The sequence below is a fragment of the Pleurodeles waltl genome, chromosome 6, assembly GCF_031143425.1.
Source record: "Pleurodeles waltl isolate 20211129_DDA chromosome 6, aPleWal1.hap1.20221129, whole genome shotgun sequence".
Taxonomy (NCBI): domain Eukaryota; kingdom Metazoa; phylum Chordata; class Amphibia; order Caudata; family Salamandridae; genus Pleurodeles; species Pleurodeles waltl.
In genome coordinates this window covers 1,446,263,172-1,446,291,162 of record NC_090445.1, presented here as the reverse complement: position 1 = coordinate 1,446,291,162, position 27,991 = coordinate 1,446,263,172, and the positions used below count along the sequence as shown (strand labels likewise).

General features: G+C 41.2%; 1 protein-coding gene across 2 annotated transcripts in view; it reads right to left on the bottom strand.

Annotated features, from left to right (window-relative positions):
* The window catches only part of ARHGAP22 (Rho GTPase activating protein 22), a 466,096-nt gene that overhangs the window by 356,367 nt on the left and 81,738 nt on the right, over positions 1-27,991 (bottom strand). Inside the window, exon 1 of one of the 2 annotated variants that reach the window (XM_069240888.1) lies at positions 25,123-25,999. The exons of the other annotated variant lie outside the window; for it this stretch is intronic. Within the exon in view, the coding sequence (XP_069096989.1) occupies positions 25,123-25,156 (34 nt within the window). The 5' untranslated portion in view covers positions 25,157-25,999. Of the gene's footprint in view, positions 1-25,122; positions 26,000-27,991 lie in introns of those variants that run through there. 2 annotated transcript variants of the gene reach the window in all.

Genomic DNA, 27,991 nt, shown 5'->3' with positions numbered 1-27,991 from the left:
TCAACAAAGGAGTGGAGCCAAAGCCCCGGGACCGCCATACTATGGGCCCCAAACTAAGCACCAACTACACCCCTTTGGCATTTGAACCTCAAGCTAATAAGGGAGCAACTCGAGTTTTACTTAAGGAGGAACTCGTAACTCCACAAAGCACACATTAATACTTAATAAATCTATGTCAACAAGTCAATGTCAAAACAGTGTTTTTGATTTTTAAAAAAAGAAAAAAATATTTACATTTACAGACTTAAATACTAAACATAAAATTACAAAAATTTTGATGAAACTAAGACCTCAACAGACATTCTTGGACCAGAGATCTGTGTAAGAAGATCTCTCACTGTTAAACAATGTAAGGCTCTACTTACATCCAGGGTCACTGGAATCATGCGATTGTGCAGCGGCAGCCTTTTTTGCATAATGATGGATTTGCTGCATTTGCCACATAATCCACCATCTGCTGCTTAATCTGCAGATTTTACGCAAAAAAAATTGTTTGTAGCACAAACGGTTTAAAAGTTACTAAAAATCCAGCAACACGTGTTGCTGTGCAGTGGAGGGCCTTTTGCAAAGGTTGACTGATCAACTTGCTATTGCTTATTGCTTTATTTGGGTGTAAAAGCAGTACTATAGAAGCACATACTATAACCAGACATTGTTAAAAAGTGTAAAAATGACAAAATAATGAAATAATACTATGAACTAATGTGCTGCATTACGCCGCTTATACTGTCTTTCCTTGCCGCATAATATAGTCATCTGGGCAACATAATTTGGCTCTCCCATGCCACATAATTTGCATAATTTGCGTAGCCCTGCTTATACCGTTTAAGTCATTCAAAAGGTAAACACTTACAGTTGCATCTGTCATAATATGCATCTGCATATGTCACAGAGTTCACAGTGTAAAACACCTCCCTATTTTATTTGTCAGAGAATTCAAATGCAAAACAACTTTCTACTGTAAAAGTCACTAGGTTACCTTATTACTGTATTTCAAATGATGCCTGCATTAATATTGTCTTTATGGGTTATGTTAGTAAAGGTTTTCAACGAATGGGATTATGCACTAAGGCGGAAACAGAGATCCAATTTTTCGGAGCGTTTCTTAGAAAGAATGTTCTTAAACCTAGAGGATTCCAGCAGCATGAATTTTTACTTCTTAGGGAGCAGTCTCCCCACTGAGGGAACCAGTTTTTGTGAGAGGCATCTTGTGGATATATGAGGCGGTCTCGTGAGTTATGCAGGCTACTTTGAAAGTATTTCTAGCTTCGATAGGGAGGCACTTTGGATTGGTGAGTGTTGGTGTTATGTGTTTCAAGTGTTTCACCCCTGTGATGAGTCTCACTGCTGTGTTCAGGGTTCCTTTCAGAGGAGGCTAAGAGTCATTTTGGAATGCCTGCAGGAAGACCATACTCATAGTTAACCCTTGCAACGACTAGTGACTACATCATTGTTTAGAAGTCATCTGTAGGTATACTTGGTTTTAGTCATCTCTGGATATTTAACTGAAACTGAGCTTATTATGTGTTTCATTTATGTGCCCCTGAAAGATCAAATTTGCGTTGAGGACGAAACTGAGAGATTTCATGCTTTCCTTGGTTTTCTCTTTGCTGCTGAGAATTCCACCCAAGAGAGTTCAACCGTGATTGCACCGAAATGGATCACTGAGGTGGGGCGATAAGTAGGATTGCTGGATGTAGTAGATTAAGGTTGATGGAGGAAAACAAATCCATGGTTGAATATCTATCTGCTAATGTTTTTCTTCAGATTCTAATGTACTCCAAGGGCGAGAGTTTTGTGTACTGACCACTCACCAGTGTGTTTCTGCACCCTGTATTGGGCTGCTACTCATTGTCTATTATGCGACCACATAACCTTCGGTGTGTTACTACACATCCGCAATTCACTTCTGCATACATAGATTTCCTACTTCACTTCCGGGAAGGCTTTATATTTCTCTACAGTGCGCAATGGGTTACTGCACAATCTCGATTGTGCTACAGCACACCATATGGCGCCTCACTGCTAGCTACCTAATGTTCACTGCAAGTCTACAGTGGCTGTTTCATAGATTTTCATATATGTTACTTCATGTTCTGCAATATTACTTCACACATCCCAACGCTTTACTGTACGTTCTGTGTTACTGCAAGCAATGCAATGTTGTGCTGCGCACTCTGTACTGTTACTCGCTTTTTTTTACACATGTAAATGTATTGCTGTATGTTCTGTAATGCATGGATGCATTCTCTGCAGTGTGTTCCTGCGCACTAAACTAAATCTTACTTCACACTGTGGAGTGTGTTACTTTTGTTCCGCAATATTAAGGCAAGGTCTCACACAAACCATCCACCATACAGTGTCACTGCTTAATCGGCTACATATCACTTTAAAATCCAATTTGAGACCACACTCTTTCCAATGCGCACTCTCTGCTGAGTTAACACTCATTCTCCAGGCTGTTGCCCCATGCTCCCCAATACATACACGCCCACACTACATCACTCTTCATAGAATCTCCAGTTTTGCGTAAATAGAGCATACTTCATCAGCACCTTCAGAACTCTCAGATAGGATGTCAGTTGTCCTCAGAATCCCTTGCAAAGGAGGTCGCCCAGACTGAGGGGCTGCTCAATCTCTGGTTCTCCATTGATATATACAGCTCCAGCAATTAACGGAATCTGCTTCTTAATGGGTGAGGCCAGTCTGAAAATGTGAGAGCATCCCAAAAAATTCCCATCTCTGTTCTATTTACTATAGTGCTTAATTCTAGGGGATCCGCATGTCAAGGTGGCGTATTGCAGATATGGAGACTGGCAGAGGTCACTGATTTATCTCAGCTCATGCTTCTAGGATAAGTGAAAAAGCTGGGATTGGCACGAGTGGTGTGTGAAATTCGAGTACTTTGCTTTCACACTTTACATTCCATGCATAATTACATGATATTTCAGAAAAAGTAAGCACGATTACATATATTTATGTGAAATGCAACTGTGTTATTTGGCCTCATATTTTGGTGCAAAATGTGCCCTTCCATCAAAAGGTGCAATTTTTAGCATTTCAGTGTAAAGCATTTTTCTCAAAATTACCCAAATTATAATAGTGTAAATGTACATGTTTTCTGAATCTAATTGGAACCCAAATCACGTGGGTTTACAGTTGACAACTTAAATATAACCTATCTTTTTAGAACAGAAGTTACAAAACCTCTTAGTGCGAAATAACAATTGATTCCTTTCTAGCGACAATCCAGAATCATTTGAACCAGAAGCATAGCAGTGTCATCTGATCTGATGTAGCCAAGACCTCCCCAGGTCTCACCAGATTCTGCTGAATATATGCACCATTCCAGTATTTCATTGGCAAGTATCATTTCCCTTACACTGATGGGTATGTCCTAGAGCAAATTACACTTCAAGGCTCATTACGAGTTTGGCGGTCGGACGAGTCAATTGCCAAACTCACAGGGATGAGGTGGCTGTCAACCCAGCTGCCTCATCCCCCAGCTGTTACGATGTTGCCACCGGGCTGACTGGCAAGAACATAATATTATGATGTTCCCACCAGTCAGCCTGGCGGGATCAGTGCTACGGTATTGGCCTCGGCTTCCTTAAGGGAGCTGAGGCCAATACCGTAGCACACCAACACCCTCAGAATGCGACTGTCTGGTTTCTGAGGTTGCTAGGCAAGGGGTCACCCGCACTGCTTATGCCATGCCATGCGATGGGCCATGGGCGTGGGCAGTGCAGCGGCCCCCTAAGACCCCCTGCACTGTGTTTCTGCCAGCCTTTTCATGGCCGGGTCCCCACCATGAAAAGACAGGCGGCACTTGGACTCACGATCAGCGCAGCAACGCTGACCTCAGTGCTACCATGGCTGACCACAACTCTGACCGCTGTCAGCCTGTCAGGAACCATATTCCTGGAGAGCATGGCAGCCCCCTGGCAGTCCAACCACCAGGATTGTAATGTGGCTGTTGGATCGCCAGGAGTGTGGTGGTCCAACCCCCCACCCCCATGGCATGTCGGATTAAAGCCCTTGATTTATGACATGGTGGCTCACTGCTTATGGAACCTATATGTCCCCATTATCAAACTGCCTGTATCATAAACTAAATTAAATTGTTTTACACTTATTAACTGAAGTGACTTACTGTGACTTTGTTAAATTGAGTTGTGAGATCTTTCAGCAATGCTCAGAATTTTGCTATTGATTTCTTAAAAAACAAGTCTAACAGAGACAATCTTCTGCTTGGTGTTCTTTGGCAGGGGTCCCTGATCAATTTTTGTACTGCTTTACAGATCATTAATAAAATAGCGATAACAGCTGGCATCAGCATCTTCCGCTGGTAACTAGGAAAATCCTCTGGTGAAAATTTTCTAAGGAACAATCCCCCTTCATCTCACATCACTGGCCTCCCCTGCTAACCAATGGGTCTAGAGGGTTGGGATGCAATGGAAACTCCTAGATCATTTTGTTCATTTACAATGTGACACACCACATCCAACCCATCCTGCCCTACCTCATACTTAGAGTATTCCCTACTAATTAAATTCCCTAATATTTATCTCCAGATCCATTTTCTAAATATCTTGTTGCCTGCCCCTGGTTGTGCACTGCTCTTCACCCCAACAATTCCAAAATCCATAGAAATGACAACAACTAAATTTAAAACATATGAATTTTGGCAGACATGTTTATCTGTCGGAAAACCTTCTGCATCGCTCAGACAAATGCTCCCTTCTGGTTCCTACTCTGGAATTGTGGGCTGCACATCAAACTCTTAAGTGGACTTTTTTGTGAATGGTGCACTGTTGCCTCGATACTCAGCTTCACAAAACCCTTGCTTGACAGCAGCATCACCTACTTTTCTTATGCTACATGTCTGAACTTTATCTAATATATAATAAAAGATTTATGATAGTTCCTATACATATGGTTATTCCATGATATGAGTGTGCTTTAATTGCATCAAGGTGCTGCACACCTACAGCCCTTTGGATGTGACTTGCACTACAGAAAATACTGAATTAAGTGGATAGATGCACTGCAGATTATTGCCACCTTTTTCATGCAAACTTGGACATTGCCAAATAAAATTTTCTGCATAAGGATGTACATCTTAAACTGACAATAGTCTCAGACGTTAACCCAACGCCACCCTCTGATGGCACTCAACATGCCAAGGCAGAAAACTCGTTATAGGAAACCAGAAAGACTGCATTATTCTGTGGAACTTGGAGCTTCTAGGTTTAGGTTATGTCAAAACGTGTGTTGCAAATGCCCAGTTTACCAGGTGTATATATTGGGATCACTCCCCATAGAGTGGCCTTTGACAGAAAGGGTTCTCTCACTATTAAGCATTCAAGGTTATGGCATCATGAAGAGACTTTTGAATTTGCATTTCATTCAAGAACCCATTCTGAATCTGGTCTCACACCCAAGCCTTATACTTTTGGGGTGGCATAAATTATGGTCTAAGAGCAAAACATTATTATGGCTTGAAACAAATATTGATGGGTTTTAACACCGACATGCAGCCTTATGTTAAAATCATAAAGATGAATACCAGGAAGAAGCCTTGATAGACCTCACTAAAGGTATGTTATGTCCCCTCACTTCTAGTGTAGAATATTGTTCTAAAGGAAATCACTAAATTTATTTACTGGATTTCTGGCAGCAGCCATGGATACATGGAGACAAGGAAAGTGAGCCATTGATTGCAGGGTCCAAACAGAGCTTACCTCCTGAGTGGCACAAGTTCTAACATCTCTACTCAAGGTTTCAAAGTTTTGGGGGGCATCTCCCTTGTCTGGGACCTTTCTCTAGACTTACTTGTTATTAGTAAGTTTCTGTGATCCAGTCCGACACTCGTTCGATGCTTTTGTATTCAAAGTGTACATGTGCACACTGTGCCCAATGCTGTGAGCCAATCTCATTGATCAACCATCAAGTTTGTAATTCCTTCATCTTCGTTTCAACTTCCTTATGTACAGGAGCTTGACATTTGACACAGACTCCTATCTCAAGGCTTGTGGCACATTTATCATGTGGCTAGGATCTTTTCTTCTATTTATTAAACCAAGATCTACATGTTCTGTTTTTGAATCATGAAAAGAGGCACTTGCTGATCGCTATTGGAGCATGCATTTCATACCTCTTGAGTGGTACTTCATGAAGCCACTCAAAAAGGACTCCTTTAAGCATACATACTCCTTCATATTCAAGAGAAAGAAATGAACAACCCCCTTTACATGTGCTTCAAATTATGCCAAGAGATTATGTGTTTGGGGGAAACCACTAACTTTTCAGCTTTGTCAAGTCTTGGAGAAATCCATAAGGATTGGAAACAGTAATCCATCTTTGCGTTTGAAGACAACAAATTTTGTATATCCCATTGACTGCCAATGACTGTGAATATCCTTCAACTGAATACCTTGAGGTCCGCCTTTAAACAAAGATTATGCATTTTGTACACAATTACAGTCTTTTTTGGAGTTTTTGTGGAACCCCCCCTTCAGGAACAAAATGATACTGGTAGAACAATACTGGTTTACAAAGCTCTTAATAGTAGGCTCTGAGTGTAATGCACCTTGCAAGTCAGTGTTGAAGCACGTGTTTCACAAACATTCCAGAGGCACTTTGGCCATTGTGGCAAAGTCAAGATCAGCTATCTCCATAGAATGGCAAAGGACAATGGCCCTCATGTACAAATCTTTTAGGGGTGGTGCAGTTTGCAGAAATGGGACATTTTGACCGCAGAAAAACACTTTTTAATGTACAAAAGCAAAATTGCAATTTGATAACTTACTACGGAATTACAATTTGAGTTTGCGATTCATTTTTGGAAGGGGCGGGCTTAGGGGGATCCTTTACAAATAATAATTTGCCGTGGCATGTATTAATGATTTCCACTGAATTGTGGTTGCAAAACATTCGTTTTTTACCAGCACCGTGTGATCCCTTCCCCTTTAACAATGTAAAAAAATATATATTTTAAGGCGCAAGCATTGATCCCATGACCAAAGCCTACTCTTAAAAAATTTAACTTAGAAGTTTCATTTTTCTTTTGCAACACATCCCCTTTTCCTTTAAGAAAAACTGGTTGCAATTTAAAGAAAAAACATTTGCTTTATTAAAAAGCAATCATAGACATGGCGGTCTGCTAACTCCAGCAAGCTGTGATGGCTGTGATTTCGAATATGTCACAAACTGCGACCTATCTCATTTATATTCATGAGGTAGGTCGATTTGGCACCCACTAGGAATTACTAAGTGAAACTCAACAATTTTTATACATTGGGGTAATGATTTCCTAGTTGCAATTCTCAACCTTACTAACTTTTCTAGGTCTCCCTACATATAGATTAATCCTGATGTTTGAGTTAAGCATGCCAAGATCAGATGAAAGGTTACCTCTTGATGTGGGCTATGCATCTTAGGTACTGGTAACTGGTATCTAATGCTATGTAACTGCCTCTTCCACAGTCCCAACACTATTTGTTACCTCTATCAATTTTAGATTTGATATTTGTGGGCATAGAAAGTCTGTAAATAACTATAAAACGGTCATATAATTATGGTCCTGAATCTCTGTTCCACTGAATCATTACCTCATTTTTCAATGCCAGTTAATTGATCTAGAATCTACATCATGTCTGCATGGAAGGATGTATCATTTGTGAGTATAGAGCGTTTGCCAGCTTGTATTACATAGGTAATCATGGAAGAGGTTCTAGAGGCTAAATTTCCACTTGTGCTCAGGTTTCCTTGAGAAAGTTCATAATCTTCTATTTCATTGCATACGGTTACAAAAACCCCATGTGGGTTGATTCTGTTGCCTCCTAAATTGGCCACATAGCTCAGTTCCCTGTGAACAACTAACAGTTCAGCTATCCATTGCCCACTTATGTGACATTTTCCTCCAGGTCTCTCTCTTTGATCCCTGGTCACACTCAGGATCAGGTTGTTTCCTACGGAAGGGATTACTGCATCTATGAACATTCATTGCAGTGGACTAAAATGGACAAACATAAATTATTATTTGGGGGCACTGATTCATAGTAGGGACAGGGAAGGAGGAAATAAAATAACTGAAAATATACTCATTAAATGAAATAACTCAAAAATAAAATTAAAAAAGCAGAGTGTGATGGTATGGCCAGGTTACATAGGTAAAGATGTACTAAGAGTTTCTAAGAGAGAACTAGTGTCCTTATTACATCATAGTCATCACCCTCAACATGTTACAGATTGGAGTTTACCTATTATTGAATTTTACAATTTACACACAATAAGATTATGGTGACATTCTCCCTTTACTGTGAAGTGTCCCGTAGTGAAATAGTCTTAAGACGATTTATTATTTTAACTTCAAACATTCTCAAGACCTGGCTCATGAATTTTCAGACCTAGGCAGTGAGTGGCTAAATATTCATTTTCTAAATCACACAGTGGTTACAGAGGTGCTTGCTTAAGGCTAAGTGCCCCCCACCATAACATTGATATATGGCTACTTGGTCATTTCTATTATTGTATTAATTCTTTAAGGTTAAGTGCCTGAAAACTTAAAGGGGATATGTATGATGGTCTGGTTACAAAGACCCATCCCATGGTTTGTGCCTAAGAGATATATCATTTGTACTACATATAACCCCAGACCAATTGTTTTAAACCTTTTGCCAATGGGGCCGCGTGCCCACCATAAAAACATGTCATTTATCACTGTGGACAGTCCTGTTTACAGTATTTCTCTCATATGTAGACCGCTTCCTAAGCTCCTCCCACCTTTGCCTTATCTATACCCTACTGTGAACACATTACAACCACCTCTTATCACTGCCCTCTGGATTGTTAATACTTTCCCCATGCATATTTGACACATTTGAAATAACACAAAACTTACACAATTGGATTGTCTGTCATACTGACCCAAACGTGAAACACAACTAAGCACAACTAAACTCTCATTAATGGTCCATTCATAAGTGAACCTGAAGATCTTCATTCATACTCAACCTTGGAGGCAACTTAGGTGCATAATCAGATAATATATCAGCTCTCTAGTTGCCACAATTTAAGCGTTCTATCACCGCCACGTTCATTTCTGGTGATCTGAGCTTTTCCAAGAAATCTCATATTGCTCCAGTCATTTGTATGTTGCTTGGTATAATGCTTTGAAAGGCATAGCTTTGATCCCGGTGTCGTATTGCTCTTATGTGCTCCAATATAATTTTCTTTAAAGAGCATGTAGTACTCCCCACATACCACAGCCGCACTCACATTTAATAAGGTAGACAACTTAATGGCTTGTGATTCTTTGGGTGATGTTAATCTCTCTTCCTTTATGATCTCTGAATGACTTCACATTCTTTGCTACTTTGCGTGTTTTACAATTATAACATTTGTAAAATCCTCTGTTTTCTTTCCATCAGCCAGTTTTTTGGCTGCTGGTGCTGTGCAGTTATTCTTGACAAGTATATCCCTTAAAGATTGCAATCTTTTATATGTTTCTTGAAATTTGAATCAATGAGTTGTGAGATATATGTGTCACTCTTCAAAACATTTATTCCTTACTTTCTTTGCTGCAGGTAAGGATTGGACATGGGCTATTGGTCTCTTGTGCAGTTGCAAAAGGAACTTTTTCAAACAGAGTTCGTTGACGGGTCCTGAATATAGCCCTTATGGCACCTAGTTCAATGTATGATCTTGGATATCCTCTACAAAGGAAAACTTGTTTCACATTGGCAAACTGTGCTTCTATATCGCTGTCAACCAAGCAGTTACGCCTTGTATGTAGGAACTCTCCAAACGGGATGCTCTTTATTAGTGCCTTCGGATGGAAACTGGGTCCCTGCAGGATACTGTTTGTTGCTATTGATTTCCTAAAAATAGTTGTTTGAATTTGATTGTTCTCAATATATACCCGGATGTCAAGAAAATACATCTGTGTAGTACTAATATTGTAAGTAAACTGTAAGCCACATTGGTTATGATTTAGCATATCGAAGTACATGATGAATTCATTCTCAGTTCCATCCCATATCACAAACAAATCATCTATGTATCACAGCCGCAACACAATCATGGAGAGATGCTCTTCATGATTATCCTGCCAGGCCACCTCCCTCTCTCACCTGCCCATAGTGAGATTTGCATAGCTGGAGGAGAAGCAAACCCCTATTGCAGTCATGCACACTTGTTTGTAAATACAATGGTTGAACAAAAATATGTTTTTGTGGGGGCATAACAATCATTTCCAAGAGCATTTCAGAATGCCTTGTTTCCTTAATGTTCCTTTGTCTCCGGAAGTATCCAACTGCATGTAGGCCAATGTCATGGTGAATGGATGTGTGGAATGACACAACATCAATGGTAGCTAACAAATAGTTTGATTGCCATGCAATGCCATTAACCGCTCTCAAGAAGTCACCAGTGTCCTTTACATATGATGTTAGAGAGGTCACTATTATACGAATATGCATGTCTGCACATATTTTCACGTAACAATACCCAGCCAGAAATTATTGGCCTTCCAGGGTGTCTTGTGAATTTTGTGAATTTTGGGAAGGAAATAGATGTCAGATAGTATAGGGTCACCGTTGCTCAAATACTGGTACTCCTCCTCATTGATCAATGAGTCTTGATACCAGAGTTTCACCTTAGTGTTCAAAGTCTGACCTGTCTTATTAATGGGGTTATTTTCCAATTTTGATAACTGTTTCTATCTTGTAGTTGTCTCATAGCTTCCTTCAAATAATCCTGAGGATTCAGGATTACAATGTTACTTCCCTTGTCTGCCGGCTTAATAATTATGGTCTCATTATTACTAAGCCGAAGCAGTCCTTCTCTTTCCAACTGTGTTAGATTTTCTTTCTTTGGAGGTTGGTATTTGCTTGCCAATTTGTTCAAGTCAGCTGTTTCCAAATCATAAAACAAATCAATTTTATTGCTGGGTGCGAGAACAGAGCAGAATTTGGACTTTGGTTTAAATTGATTGTATGCATGATAATTTGTCAAAATGCCAATTTCTTCCAACACTTGTGTTGTTGAGCAGTCATCCTTATTGAGATTATGCATTAGCTCATAACACACTTTTGCATCCTGGATTTGTTTTGTGCTAAGTCTTATGCCCATCCATGGTCCCAGAGCAATATAAGGTTTGGAAACTTCGATGGAAAAATATTTGGCTAATTTGATTTTCCTAGTAAATTTGTAGGTATCAATTTTCGTTTTCACTCTGTCATATTGAGGTTTGGGACAGACCAATAGGCCTTTATTAAGAATGTGTGTTCCTCAGTTGTTAAAGCATAGTACTACAAATTGACCACTAGATTTTCTTCCATCACATCCATTCAATTAACTTCTCCTGTTTGCTTCATAAAGGGTAATTTCTTCTTTCCACCCCCTCTTCTGATCTTCCTGTGCTTTTTTGCATGTCTTTTGCTGCTTGGCCTCTGCCTAAATTGCTTCCTCTGTCCCTGCCTTTTGAAGGTTTGATGATTTAGATACATAAGGTGCATCTCTTCTAGTAGTGTTGCCTTCATTCTAGGCTCATTTACCTCTTCGTTTTTACTGAGATCAGTATTGGATTCACTTATTGTCTCTGGTGCAACCAGGAGATTGATTTTAGTTTCTGAAGAATATTGTTTTTTGATGGCTTCAAAATGTTTGACAAATGTTATCATTGTACCATTTTTGTAGTCCTGTTAATCCTGCAAGAATTTTCTATGTTTGTGTGCCTCAATTTCAGATTCATGTTTATCTAATCTTTCTTCCTTCAAAGACAATCGGAGCTGGCTGGAAAGACGAACTGCAACATTGATAGCAGGAAAGCAAAGTAAACAATGATGAGTCCTGTATCGTCAGGAGCAGTCAACAAACTCTGGTGGAAAAAGTTCCTACTGCAACTGCACAAGAGACCAATATCCTACATCTAATCCTCTCTTGCAGCAAAGAGAGTAAGGTAATTGAAAAAAATATTTAAAAAACACTGGAATGTTTTGAAGAGTCACACAGATATCTCACAACTCATTGATCCAAATCCTCAAGTCACATACAGAAAATCGTGATCTCTAGGGGACATACTTGTCAAGAGTCACTGCATAGCACCATCAGCTGAAAACTAGCTTTGATGAAAGAAAACAGAGGATTTTACTAATGTAATAATTGTAAAGCATGCAAAGTAGCAAAGAATGTGAAGTCATTCAGAGATCATAAAGGAAGAGAGGTTAACACCACACAAAGAATCACATGTAATAGCCAACATGTTGTCTTCCTTCTTGAATGTGAGTGCGGACTATGGTATGTGGGGAGTACGACATGCTCTTTAAAGAAAAAAATATTGGACACAAGGAAGCTACATGACACCACAATTAGAGCTATGCCATTGCGAAGCATTATACCAAGCAACATACTAATGACTGGCGCAATATGAGATTAACATCACACAAAGAATCACATGTAATAGCCAATATGTTGTCTACCTTATTAAATGTGAGTGCGGCTATGGTATGCGGGGAGTACTACATGCTCTTTAAAGAAAATAATGATGGAGCACATGAGAGCAATACGCCACCAGGATCAAAGCTATGCCTTTGCAAAGTATTATACCAAGCAACATACAAATGACTGGAGCAATTTGAGATTTCTTGGAATAGCTCAGATCACCAGAAATGAACGTGGAGGTGAAAGGACCCTTCAATTGTGGCAATTAGAGAGCAGATATATTATCCAACTATGCACTAAGTCGCCTCAGGGATTGAATATGGATGAGTTCCTGTATGTTCACTTATGAATGTACCATTAACAGGAGTTTAGTTGTGCTTTGTTTTGTTTCCCTTCTAGGTCAGTGTTACGGACAATCCAATTGTGGAGGTTTTGTGCTATATAAAATGTGTGAAATATGCATGGGGAAAGTATTACCAAACCAGAGGGCAGTGATAAGATATAGATAAGGCGAAGCTGGGAGGATCTTAGGAAGCAGTCTACATATGAGAAAAATACTGTAAATAGGAGGGTCCACAGTGGTAATTGACTTGTTTTTATGGTGGGCACTCAGCCCTATTTGCAAGGTGTTTAAAAGAGTTGGCCTGGGGATATGTAGTACAAATGATATAATTCTTAGATACAAACCATGGGATGGATCTTTCTAACCAGACCATCATACATAACCCCTTTAGGATTTCAGGCACTTAGCCTTAAAGAATTAACACACTAATAGATATGATCAGGTAGCCATATATCGATGTTAAGACTGGTTGGACAGCTGGGGTAGCCTTGAGAAAACACATCGGTAACCTCTGTGTGATAGAGAAATTAAATATTTAATCACTTGCTGCCTAGGTTTGAATATTCATGAGTCAGATCTTGCACGATGTTTGCAGTTAAACTAATATATAATCTTAAGACTACTGTGCTCCCGGAAACTTCACAGTTATGGAGAGCGTCACCACACTCTTATAGTGTGGAGATTGTAAAATTCAATAATGGGTAAACTCCCATCTGTAACATGTTGAGGATGACTAATGCGATGTAATAATGACACTGGATCTTTCTAATAAACTCTTACCACCTTGTTACATATGTAACCTTGCCATACCATTCCACTCTGATTTTGAATTTTATTTTTAAGTTATTTTATTGAACGAGTATATTTTCAGTTATTTAATGTGAACTACTAGGTCCAGAATGCCTCATAATCAGTAGGATGGATCAATCGTATATAATGTGAAATAGTGGAAGGACTCACTAACCGTGAACAAGACTCGTAAGAGTTAAAACGTGTTGGTGGTTGCTGTTCAACTAATAAAGGGGATTATCTCTAGAGTCCTGGAGTGTGGTGAATTTTTTTTTGTTATATTAACATTATTAGGATTGGTCTCCTTTGTCACCAACACTGGCAGCTGAGTGTGCCACTCATAACTTCTTGACCTCCTTGTTTTCATATATACATATATTTACACATATATATAGATAGATAGATAGATATTGCTATAGATATTCCTGTCAGTCGCCAGTGGGTAGTTATAGTTAGGACCATGTTTCTATAGAAAAAGTGTTTTTTGACTTGCCTATATCATTGGTAATGTTTGATGAATTCATGAAATGTTCCAAAACAAGTGTCACCATGATTCTTGTTGCACACAGAAAGTTTCACGGTGATCCGTCAAGCGGGGGCCGAAAAAAAGGGGGGGTGAAAAAAGTTGCGTTTCCCATGTTAATTCCTATAGGATCCACAGACACGTCCACAGCCTGAACCGCTGGACGGAATTACACCAAATTTGACAGAAAAGTAATTTTCAGTACACAGATTTTACTTTCAATTATTTGGTGTAAATCTGTTCAGTAGTTTTTAAGAAATTTAGGGAAATCCCAATTTGTATTTCTCTGGCCGTGGCGACGTGGCAATTATTTCACGAATATTTGTGAAAATTTGTGAATTTTCTCAAATGTGGGTGCAAAAAGAAGAAATGTATTTGGCTGACCGCAACCTGACTAGAAAGTTGCGGCCGCCATTTTATTTCACAGGACACGGGCACTGGGGGTGAAATTTCTAATTGAAAGTGGCATAATGGGTCAGGGTGAAGATACCCTGACCCCTGGGGTGTGATATACATGGATATTAGGGGCAAATTATTGGTTTAAAATAATTTTCAATCGCCACGTGCAATATTCGTGAAAAATCGTGAATTTTCACAATTTCTCTGTTCGCAAAATATTTGTGAATATGAAAAGATTTGAAATAAAAACAACAGACTCATTCATACACTTATTTATTCACTCATACATCCACTCAGTCACACGTGCACCCAATCAGACACCCCCATAGACTCACACGCCCACTTTCAGACCCTTTCAACCACTCATGCACCCACTCATAGATCCACTGACAGAGATAGGCCCTGTGGCCAACCTGCATGGCACTCGGTTAGGTTGTTATAAGGGCTTGGCTGCAAGGCCTGGCTGCAGGTCAGACCTTGCGACCAACTTGCAGCCAACCTGTGTGGGGTAGGAATAATGTATAGTAATTACAATTACTTTACATTAAAAAACCAAGAAAATTGACTGAAAAAGCCAAACATTACAGTGACGTTATAGTTAGGATCCGAATTTACTCATACAAAACCATCGAAATTCAGCAGTTATAGTTAAAGTTCTTTCAAGTAACTCTAGCTCACGCCCTAAAGTAACTATAACTCTCGCCCTTGCCATTCAGTTTTTTTATCAATAATTTTATTGCAAATGTTGCAGTGAGAATATTAAAGATGCCATACAAGATCTCACCAGTGATATAATATGAGGTGTAATTAGCTGTGCACGGCGAAGGAACAAGTACAGTTACTTTAGAGAGCAAGTTATAGTTACTTGAAAGAACTCTAACTATAACTGCTGAATTTCTATGGTTTTGAATGAGTAAATTCAGAACCTAACTATAACGTTCCTGTAATCTTTATTTTTTTCAGTGATATATATATACATATATACATATGCATATATATATCATCATGTTTAGCGAGGGTCCTCCGTCCCCGCAGCACCGAAGGCTGCCCTGTGTGTGATCAGGCTCAATGCGGAGTATTGGAAGTATGCTGGAAGTACACATATATATGTATATATATATATATTTATATATATATATATATATATATATATATATATATATATATATATATATATACCTCAATGTGTAATAATTTTAATGAAATAATTAGTTTGAATCTTCCTTGCTGGCAGGACATCTTGTAATGCCACTAAAGGCACATTGAGGGTAATATCTTGTACAGTGAATGATCACCAGAATGGGACCAAATTCCATACATCATGAAGGCAAGCCAAAACGTTTCCAGCAGCCTTAAAATGGTAAGGGCAGTTTCTTTATTTTGTAAAATGTGTCCACAGGAACCACGGCCGAAGGTTTTGGCTGAAGGATGGAAGAAAAGGCTCTTCTCTCCGAGGGCAGGTGTGAGCTACAGTATCTAGCTGGCTTATTCAACACGCTCTCCTGCCTCGACCTTGGCTACTATTGTTTCAGATGAAAGGTCTCTTGCAGGAGATGAAAGCAGAGATAACGGGGGAGGGGCTGGACAGTAGGAAAGGACCAGAAAGAGGAGATCTAAGGAAAGTTAAGCTATGGAGACATATAAAACGTTTTTTTTTTCACCAGGCTCACAAGTCTGAGAGGAGCTCGGCTAAAACTGAACAAATTTAGAACAACCAAATTGGTGCCATGGTGCTCTTCTAGCCAAAACAATTGAAGTTACGTAAGTTTTCTTTAACCACATTGTCATTCACTACTAATGATAAAAGTTGTAGTTGTCTGCGAAATAATTCGAGAAGCTCAGGAGTAGGGGAGTATGAAATTCAAATAATTTACGAAACCCGTAATTATGCAAAATTTCAGCAGAATAACGGGATATTGGTTGTAATTACATGAAAAGCAAATCCAATATTTTATGCTATATTTTATGGCTAAGTGAGCGCTCACGACAATTTTTGGCACAAGGACACATTTTAACAAAAGCATTATGAACAACAGCCACCCGTGTTTTATTGTCTCTCCAAGTTCTCAGTTCCAGTTTTACAGTGAATTGTGTGTAATTATGCGAAGTGGTGTAATGATGTAATTTCAGGACTTTTGTGTTACAAGCATAACTCAGAATTCCCAAAATTATGCAATAACACTGGTGTCATTTAAAGTTTAGCCAGGCATAGACCACTGCCTCTTCATGTCAACTAGAAAGAGCCCATGGGCTCCAGGAAAAGAATTAGGCTTGCACGAAGGGAAGAGGATACAAGGGAAGCACAAGGCAGGGTAATCTGTTACTGTGCAGGGCAAAATGGTAAGGGAGGTTTCTTTATTTTTTTGTGCCTATCTTGCTATGGTCTGAGCCATGACTTGACCAGGCCTTTAAAAGATTGCATAGTTTTTGCTTAGGTTGCCAGCCTTGACTGCTGTTCCACATCCTTCCTCCTTCATGAGGCGTATTAGTTCATCAGTATGCAGTATCATGCCTTTAAGAAAAAAAAGAAGAATGTGTGCAGCTACTGCTGATGTCACTAATACCAATTCTTGCTCTTGTTACATCCTTTTATACACCATTTCTGCCTAACACGTTATCTTAATGATTACTGTGCTGTTCCTCTCATTACCCTCTCTTTTTTGTGTGCACACACTGACCATCCTGCTCCTTCATGACTAGGCAGGTGCTGTGTGGCTACCTATACATTTTAGTTCTTATTACAATTATAATTTGTGCATTTATCCCTTATATACTCTCACCCATCATCCAGCCATGCACCACATACCATAACACAATAACCTCACCTTGGTGTATAAAGGTCTTTAGTAAGATTCTGGCATACAGACTGCTGGAATATCTACTGACATTGATTCATGAGGATCAATATAACTTCATATCGTGCCAAAATACATTGTGTAACTTGCGATCTCTTTCTCTAGTCTTGCACGGCCGACCTCAGTCAAATGATTTGTATGCCTTGGCACTGCTTGATATAGAGCAGGCTCTTGATTCCAATGCCTGGGAATTTCTCTGGTGGATGTTAAGGAAGATGGGATTTGGGGAGTCATTATCTGGTGGGTGAAACTGCTATATAGTGGCCCAATGGCGAGGGATCACATTGGTAGGACAGTGTCACAGTGGTTCTCCCTACACAGGAGGACTAAGCAGGGCTGCCCATTATCCCTACTGCTCTTTGAGTTGGCAATGGAGGCACTGGCATGTAAGTTATGGTCCCTTTTGTGGAGATGGAGGTTGATATGGGGATGACCACACATGTGGTATTATTATACAAGGATGATGCTCTAATATATCTGGGTCAACCCGAATATTCTGTCCCTATCATGTTGGCTACCCTATCGGAGTTTGAGGAGGTGTCAAGGCTCTGTGTGAATCAGACTAAGCCCATTGGGTGTTCTGGGGGAAGTCCCCTACAGGGACTCCAGATGGTTGGTCTCCCATAGGAAACTTACAGTGTTAGATACCTTGGGGTTAAAATAAATAGGGATGCCCAGTCGTTCACCACCCTAAATATAGGACAGTGCTAGAAGGCCTGAAACCTTCAGTAACATTTTGAAATACTCTCCTGTTGTCCCTGACGGGTAAGATCTGGTCAAGATGATTATTTTACCTTGATATTTATTTATCTTTCAGCAATCTATATCTGACACCCCTGGAAGTTTTTTTGTGGAATTAGATAAGCTGATACTAGAGTTGTTATATGCCTCTGGGAGGAAGCGGGTGGGCCAGGTTGCACTCAAACGGATTTGGAAGAATGGGGGATCAGAGTTGCCTTGCTCAGAGCTCTATTATATGGCTGCCAATTGCAGCACGAGGTGTACTAGATGGACATAGGAGACCACTAGCAAAAACAGTTGTTGGAGGACACAAATGGGGAAGAATCCTTGCCTAAACTCATAATGATGGGAGTAGTTGTCCCTAGCTCAGTGCCATATGTGTTCAGTCAAGTGTGCTGGATATGGGAATGGGTAGTCAAGGGAGTACTAGGTTATGCACCATTGTGCTGGATATGTGTATCTGGACATTGCGTCCTTTTGCAAATATTGCACAATTAATGTCCATTGATAAATAGAGGGCCATGGGTTGCAAGACTTTACCAGACCTATATCCCAATGGTAAATTTGTCACACGACCTGTAGCAATAGACACCTTTTACTTGGGGTCAGGGTAATTCTTGCAATTGACCGCTACTGCAAGGGAAATATGGCCAACATTCCAAGAGGAACCTACTGGAGTCACAGAGGGCTCTTCTTAATATGGCTGGTTGCAGGAAGTCGATTTCTCATGTTTACAGGGCGCAGGGGGCGGACTTTCCCATGCATACCCTGATGATACAGGGTAGATGGCAGGAATCTCTGAGACCCTATAATAAATAAGGAATGAGGGGTAGTTCACCACAGGGTGAAAGTGACATCCACAAAACCTTGGTTCAAAATAATAGAGTACGATATTGTGCACCAGGTATATTTATCTCCCAAAGCACTACATGCTAATTACTCAGCAAGGGCATCCTCCTGCCCACAATGTTTAAGGGCTAGAGCATATTTTCTATACAAGTTCTGGGGGCACCCCACCATTGACGATTACTGGCAGGCAGTGGCTACTAGGTTGAATGGGACTAGGGGATATACCATCTCGAAAGATATTAGACAGTACTTGCTTGGTTTGGTTCCTGTATGAAAAAGGAAACAATTACGGCCTGATTTAGATATTGGTGGATCAGTTACTCTGTCTGAGATGCTTGCAAAGTTGTCGCTGGCCCTAGTAGTCTGAAGGTAATTATTGTCTCATAGAGTTTCCCTAGGTAAAATACTGGCATACATGCAGCACTTTTTATCATGAGAGGTACCTGTAACGAAAAACTGTCATGATAGGAGTAATTCTTGGCATAAAGAGCACCAATCGTAAAATACTGATACTGGAATACTCAAGGTATTGATGGCATATGGGGGGACCCATGGAAAAATGCTGGCACACTTGAAAAAATTCTTGTCAGGTGGACGGACACCAGTGATAGAATGCTGGTAATAGTACAATGGAGGTATTTTTGGTTTAAATCTGGACAAGCTGGCATATGGGAGGGTGGCAACCATGACAAAATTGATGACATAAGGGTCTCCTATGATATAAAGATGGTATAAATTCCAAACTCCTGGCACTGGTATATTTGATGTCATTTTTATATAAAGGAGCACCCATGAAATATGGTGGCACCCATGACAATGCTGGCCTTTGCACAATGGCAGTAATGTTTGACATATGCAGGCACCCATACCACATTTGGGGTCAACTTCTGGGGAACATCCGGTTTTATTGCCGTGGTACACCATAAAATGATTTTTATATTTAAGGAGTGCCCTCAGACTCTATGGGCTTTAAGCAAATATATGTGAAAGTTGTGTTTTCAAATGCACAATTTCACCCCATTTTTTTCATTTTGTTTTCTTCTGGGGAGTTTATCCCATAAAAGAGATCTGGTTTAACGGCTTTTCTTGGTCACTACAATTTAGGGACATTATTATGCCTTAGAACGTTCAAAGGTTGTCAGTACCATGACATAGGTAACATTTAAAATAGCAATTTTTGTGTTATGCTGTTACACTAAACATGCTGTTATTATGAAAGTTCAGTGATGTCAATTGTTGTGGTCTTAAGGTAATGTGACATGTTTTCCTGGAAAGAATCAGGGTCAAAGTTCACGTGATGTCGCATCCTGTGATGTAATTAAATTCAAAGGGTATGTGATGTCACTTTCTCACATCTGGCATTTTGGTGGATTGACTCCCATTTGGAAACACATTTCAAAGTAAGGTTTTAATTACTGCTGGATCTGAGACCTTGAGGGGCCTACCACGCTTAAAGCATTGTTCTTCCCTCTGGGCACTTCTCATTAGCACCCACAGAGTGCCTATGCTCCATTTGTGACTAGGATCAGACAGCCAACTTAAAATATTGAAAGAGGCCTTCTCTGGCACAACCCTGTAACTAGAGAACTGCCTTGTATTGTTTAAAAGGAAAGCTCCCTCTTCCAACAGCAATCAGAAAATCAAATTTATTGACTCAGAAGTAACATCACCAATTTATAGACATGCTGATCCTATGAGGCTGGCAAAGACCTTGTATTTTTTCTGATCACTGTTGCATACACTCACTCACTCATACTCATCCTGTCACTCACTCTAACATTCATTCCCACTTGTAATCTCTTATACACCCTTACACTCATATCTATTGATTTTCACTCACTCACTTGAAGTCACTCGTAATCTCACTCATTTTCTCTAACTCATACTTAATGACACTTAGGCCCAGGTTTACTAATGCTTTACGTTAGGATTCCATCGTTTTTGTGATGCAAACCTGGTGCAAAGTATTAGGGTCGTCTTTACTATCCAACACAAACCAGTATTTGCTTTGGATAATATCCCAAAGTAATGCAAAGCTGCACTATGCTCTGCTTTTCATTGTTTTAGATCAAGGAGTTGTTCCATTGGTGGTATGGGAGTGTTTCCAGGCAACCACCCATGGGTTCTGACGCAAATCCCTATCTACAACATAGGTAGACTGGAATTTGCACCAAAATCTTACACATCGTCAAGGCAGGTGTAACATGGAGAAATGCTTTAATTTCTCCTTGTTTTTCCAACTTTGTATGTGTGATGTATTTTATAGCACACATACAAAGTGGAAAGGTCTTAGAGCATAGGGTTTATCCCTTTCAGTACAAAACTTACACTTCAGAGAACTCACACACCATTGTACCACGGCACAAGGTTGCGTGCGTTGGTGCATGGCTGCCAAAAGTGCTGTAGTGGATGGGGGTAAGAAAAAAGTACCATAACTTAGTAGAAATGATGCATTCTTCTCTCTCCCCTAGACACAAGGCAGCATAGCAACTTTGGTGCAAATCTGGATCTCAATCTCACACAGTCTCATTCACCACCTGTCACTGACTCTTACTTACCATCATTCGCACACATGCTTACACTTACAGACACACTTGCTCACACATGCACATGCTCTCTCATTTCAAACACAGTCTCACCTGCAAGCATGCAAACATTATTTGTTTAAAACCATTCTTACTTACTAGAGCTGCCACCTTAGGTCCTGGATCAGCTAAGTGTGCTCCATTGTTATAACACTAAGAGTAAATAGTAGCATAATAGTCACTGTGAGTACAATGAAAATCAGGCAGATAATAAGGAATGTGGAGCCTTCTTGGCACTGATCTTGCCCTGCTTGAAGCCAAGTGTTGCAACAGACAAACCAGGTGTAGCAGCTTTGACTAATGGCAACCACTAAATGACATCAATGGGTCCCTTTTGAACCTATATTGCTGCCATTTAAAGGGAAAACACCAATCCATTTCTCAGCAGCGATCTCTCAACAATGAATGTAAAAAGGTAATCATTGTCAGTAAGGTAGCTCTGTTTACATTTCACATATCTTATTTAATTTACTTCCCCAAAGGTATCTGCTTTTTCTAGGAAGTTGTTTTTCTTTAGCATTTTTTCATGCATGCAGCATATTATTATTGAGTTGTGCGCACTGTGAACTGGGTGGTTTGTAGTTGCCTGTGTGAGTTCCAGTTGTGGGTGCTTGTTTATAGCAGGCTGTGATTGAGAGCTCTGGGTTTGAGGCTGAAGGCAGTGTAAGGTTATCCTAGTACCTGTCAGCAGGACATAAAGCAATTCAGTATATATGTTCATCTAATCCCCAGAGCAATGCTGACAGGTGTCACTTGTAATGGTGAGAATATGTCTTGAAGGGGTACAAACCTGTTGAAATATTGACAGGACAAAGGTAAAAGAAAAGGAAGTGCTTACAGGGAAATGTGTGTGCGGGAATGGTGAAGTTGATGCTTGGAAGGACATGCAGAAGGCAAGAGTAAAAAGATGGTGCAGAATGCAGAAGATATTTGTGAAATGGGCGCCCCAGTAGCTGGGATTTATTATATTTGTGGGAGAAATGCATATTACCGTCTTCCTAGAGGATGGTATGGAACATGTTATTTGGGAATAGCCTTTCCGAAAATCTAACAGTTGGAAGACTTGAGAAAGGTTCCTGAAATGATGAAATTTGAAACGAGACACAAGTGAGAATCAATTTCTAGCATTGTGGGAGATATTTTTGGGGCTATAATTCCTTCAGTGGAGTGAGGAGGGAACAGGAGTGACTGTGACGCTCTAAACAACACGACCCCTTCCACCAACATTCAGTGAGGATTATTTTGCAGTCTCGTACTTTCAGAAATGAAATATTTTCAATTCTACTTTTTCAGAACTATATCATTGCTTGTCATGTACTGCTAACAAGCATTGGCAAAGTCCCAGGGCTAGCTGTCTTTGGGTGCATTTTTGTTATTGTGTGATATATCTTGATGCAATAACAGAAAGCTCACATAAAGGCACTCACATTCTAGTCAGGTGCTGTGTGGCATCAAGCACACAAATTTAGTTCACATGTTTTAAGCCATACCATTAATCATTCATCTCACTTAAAGCCTGGAGGAAGGTCAAGGTGCACCCTAAGGGAAAAGGAACATGGTGGGCCACTGACTGAGCAAGACATATAAGGGCATCATTGGAACAGAGCAGAGGCACCCTGAGGACAACATTAACCCAAACTCCTGGAACAAGGAAACAGTTTCAAGGAAAACTCCTCAGCTAGTCCGGAACAGAGGTCAAATTGGGCAAGGTCTGAGGGGCACGACATGCCCATTCTTTTTCATTTGTAAAAACAGTCCCCTCCTTTTTCTTTAAATATAACCCAGGGTGGCTACTTCCAACAATTTAATGTGCCTGAGCTGATGTGGAAGGGACAGAGTTTTTCAGTGCTGTGAAGCAGAAGTCTCAACAAGAAAGAGGCCTTCTTGCCAGGAAGTCTGCTGCCTGAAACAAATGTAAATGTGCTCAATTGAATAGTATGCAAATGTAAAGGCTGCTTAGAAGTTGGTATTGGCTTTGATGGAGTTCACGTGAAGCTTTGTGAGGACAAATATGTATTTTTTTTTAGCAGTACTGCAAGGGCATTACCAACTATGGAGTGTGTGATTTTAATAGACAGTTATAAAAAATGTTTGCACTGCGTACAGTCTGAAATTTACCAAAATCTATACCTTGGAAGCACTTTTTTATCTTATACTTAAATCTTTTTTGTGAATTTGTGGTAGTCTATCTTATACTGTGTGTAACTCAAGTTTCATATAGTGACTTACATATTCACTAGAATGTCTACCACAGGCTGAGACCTCAGAACACTAAAAACACACATAACTATCCCTCCCTGCACCAACCAATTCTATTCTGTGGGTCTCTGGTACAACAAATACAGACTAGAAGTAGGCGAGCCAACAAATTAAGAGGGCGAGCCAAGCCAGACCTAAGCCAAGGCTTTGGCTCAGCTCTTAGGAACTGCACGAGATGATCCCTAAAAACATGTGCTATGTAAATCCTACATCACAAAAAACAATATGAAAGCTTCTTAGAATTCAAAAAAGTGTACTTTTTTAACATCTAGAAGCTTTGACATTAATATATGACATTTCCGCACGTCACTGAGAACTGCCTGTTAAAAGTGATAGTTTTTAAACATAAATCATTAGTGAACTAAATGGTAAGACAATTGACATGCAAACCCTGGACGTGGTCCATATTATCATAGAGCCACATTATAGTCGATTAACTGAAACACAATAGGTTTTTGTGCAACTGGTATTCTGAACTCAAATGAATGAAAGGCTTTCTGTCATATGTGATAGTGAATTTAAAAAAGATGTATTGGTGAAATAGAGTTTTTGCCTAAGAGCACGCAATTTATGTGGGGAAGCAGCGATGTATCTATGTTTTCTGGTTCCACTTTGTACACATCGGCCACTAAATTGGTATCTACTTGTCTTTCCTCACGTTAAGGATGTGTTTTTACCAATTTGTGTATTTTTCTGCAATTTTTATATTGCACAAACTCGACCCAAATTTGCACTTTACATGAGCATCAGTTACATTACACAGGGTCAAGTTCACTTTTTATAGACACAGAAAGATTAAGTGATTTGTCCCTAAATAACAGGAGACTGAGTTGACGCTGACGCTCGAACTTAGGGCCATATGTACGAACACTTTTTCCCATAGACATAGAATGGGCAAAAACCTTTGCTACATCTGGCCCTTAATTCACAAATTCCTGAGTCAGCAGGCCGTACCACCACATCCTGGTTAGGGGGAAGGTGGTAGGAAACATGAAAGCTTGGCTTGTAATGGGCTTGAGGTTCCAGCAGCACCTCGAGCTGAGCCAGAGCCAGGCTTCAGGATCGAGGCTGGCTCCAGCTTTCAGTGGCTCGTTCACCTCTAACACAGATGTGCAGTGATCACATTAACCAGTAGAGGTTTCATCGTGTTATGTGGGGCATCCCTCACTGATTAGCTTGCATTTATTTTTCATGGAAGTTATGCGTTATTTTATACGCAGGTAACTGAAAGATGGTGAAAGACTAACAAATAGCTAGCGAATATTTTGTTCTTTTCAACCACGCCCCACGCTCACTGACCCCACCACAATTGCACTCAGAATCCGCGCTTACCTCTCCTGACCGGCCTCATCTTGGGACTCAGCATCTTCCCGAGGTTTGCTTTCACCGCGTTGGCATCACTCAGCCATCCTGTGCGTTGCTAGCACCACTATGCCCCATGTGCCATGACAGCAGCGACACGGCGCTATGCTCCTCCGCCTGTACGGCGCTATGCTCCTCCACCTGTGCTTCCGATAACTATCACTGACACACCCCTGTCTTGTGTTTTGAAGACAGAATCACAGAACCAGGCGCTATTCCTTCGACTTTTGCATCGTTCATCAGCTCCCTTTCTGGGTTGCGCCCATACTCCGTGCTTATGCTCCGATGACAGCACCATTCAACAAGGACCAAGTGTCCCGAAAGCGAGCCCAGTGTGCTCCACCGGCAGCATCACTCAGCCAGCATGTGCTCTCGGCCAGACGCACCACACAGCCACCCCCACCCTCCATGTGCTCCGTAGCAGCTCCTCCTGGCAATGCCATTTCCCGTCCAATCCGAGACAAGTTCGATCCCAGGGGATTCCGGAGGCACTGCTAGACGCTCACTTCCAGGAAGGCGCCACATCCACAGAACCCGCCCACTCCACGACCTGCGGCCCTACCTAGTCAGCGCCTCTCACTGACAGGAGCCTTGCAGCGCTCCTCGGTGACACGAGCTCGAGCGAGGGGCACGCCGCACAGGTCTGTCTCCTCAAACTAGCCTTACGGGGCCAATACCTTTCACTACCAAGAGGCATCAGTGAAAGGGACGTCAGGCTCCTAGAAGCTTCTCGCACAGGTTCTCTCGCTGTAAGGGTCACTCTGCACAGCCCCATACTCATTCACTGGAGTTCCATGCACAGGCTCCACTCTCCTGTCAGACATCCTCTGAACACGCGGCAGCCTCCTCTCACGCCCCACCCCACCGCACTATGCCTCACTTACACAGGATCTAAGCACTCCCTTCTCAGTCCTAAAAAACACCCCCCTCTCCCCATCTCGGTGACCACTCCCGCTCCGCGGCCGCTTCCTAAAGGCAGCATTGACTGCACTCTGACTCCCAGCAGACCCCCACAGACACCGCACCCGTTCCGCGTCCAGAACCCATCACAAACACCACTGCATTCTGGCTCGGGGGAGCCCCCTGCACTCCCAGACCCGGGCGAGGCTGGCGTGCAGAGTTCTACTAAATCCACCTCACTGCATTATTTATCCAGTCCTGCAATTAATTCCCCTCCAACTCGCCATTAAGTGCCTGAGTAATACTATCTATAAATCACGGGGCACAGGCAGCCTGAGCTGGGCCGGGTGCTCCTCCTAATTGGCCGTGCATCAGGGTTATTAATCTGCCTGCGCAGCGCTGAGAGCCTGCAGCCCCTCCCGTGCCTGCTGGGAAGCTGCTGCCGGTGATCTGAGGTGCGGACCGGCGCTCAGGAAAAGAGCCAAGTCATGGCTTGTGCAGTCCCAGCCCACCCAGAGCATCCTTAAAAGCACCGTTTTACTCTTGGGCAGGCCTCTGTCCAACGGAAACATTTCAGAAACAAATTGGACGACAGAATGAAAGATGCATGGTCACACTAGAAACCAACTATCGACGAGAATTCAGTAGTCTAGCACTTATGAGGTTTTCTTCAAATTGCCGAACAGGCGTCGGTTGAATCAGTGAGAGATAAGTGCGTTTAGCGTGTGTACGTTAACGGGTGGTGCAGGATTTTTTCCTTACTTGTGAATCTATGTTTTGCCCTTCGAGCGCCATTTTCCTCTTGTCTCCTAAAAGATGGTGTGGGAATGCCATCCACATATTTGTACAAAAACCGAGTCAAACTGAGTCCATGTTTCCTGGTTTGGACCTTTCTTTGAGATACGAACCTCCTTGAGTTGTCCTCGTGAGGTGCTTCCAGTGAAGCAACTTAGCAAACAACGATTTATAACAAATAGACGCTGACTGGAACCATGGTGTCATGGCCTAGAACCTGGTGAACTCTACTCGAACGTAGGAAGACCCCCTCAGTAATGGTTCCCTGAGTGAAGGGGCATTTTGTGCTCGAAGGCAATTGGCAGCAAAACGGAAGAGCAGCGTAGATGGTTCAAAAGTCCCTGTTATAAAGGACAGATGCTGGATTTAGGACACAGGTCCTAAAATGTGTGGCTTAACGAGATGCTTGTTGCCAGGGCGAAAGGGCGCTGAGGGGAATGGGGGGACAGAAATAATGGGGAAAGGAGCACATCGGTGAACACTCTCCTAGAACATTGAGATATTCACTCCCCTGAGGTGAGGGTGGAAGTGATACGGATACACGTTATAATCAAGATATACAAAGGAAAATAACCCGAGCATGCAATTGCTACCTAAGTTCTGGTTGCACAGTCAAACAGACACTGGCAAAAGGAACGCGCATTTTTAACTTCACGGGTTGAAATAAACACGGATATTGTGTGTCTGTGCTACCATGAAGAAAAAAAACAGATGTCAGCACATGTATACATTACAATATGTGCCATATCAATATTTTACTTTCCGTGCCATGAGCTGTTGCAAACTTACAACACATCTCACGACAAAGCATCGTGCATTTTCACACGGAGTCCCAGTGCTTAATTTGTAAATAAAAACGTGCCGGTGCCCAAAGCCCTCCTCTTAAACCCTCGGCTGCTGCATTTAAATGTGCCAGCACGGAACACCGAGGCAGCGTAATCACGAAGCCATCTCGGGCCTCTTCAAGCCATTTAAAGCAACTGCCTGCCCCTTCAGCTCACTCTTGCAGCTTTCGGCGTTCTACCTTTGTTACGCTTTTTCGTTTTTCTCTTCCTCCGTCTTTCCCATATGTGTCTTTTGCTCGCAGCAAATGCTTGGGGCATAAGAATAAGCGCCGGCCCTCAGAAATAAGTGCTGGTGCTCA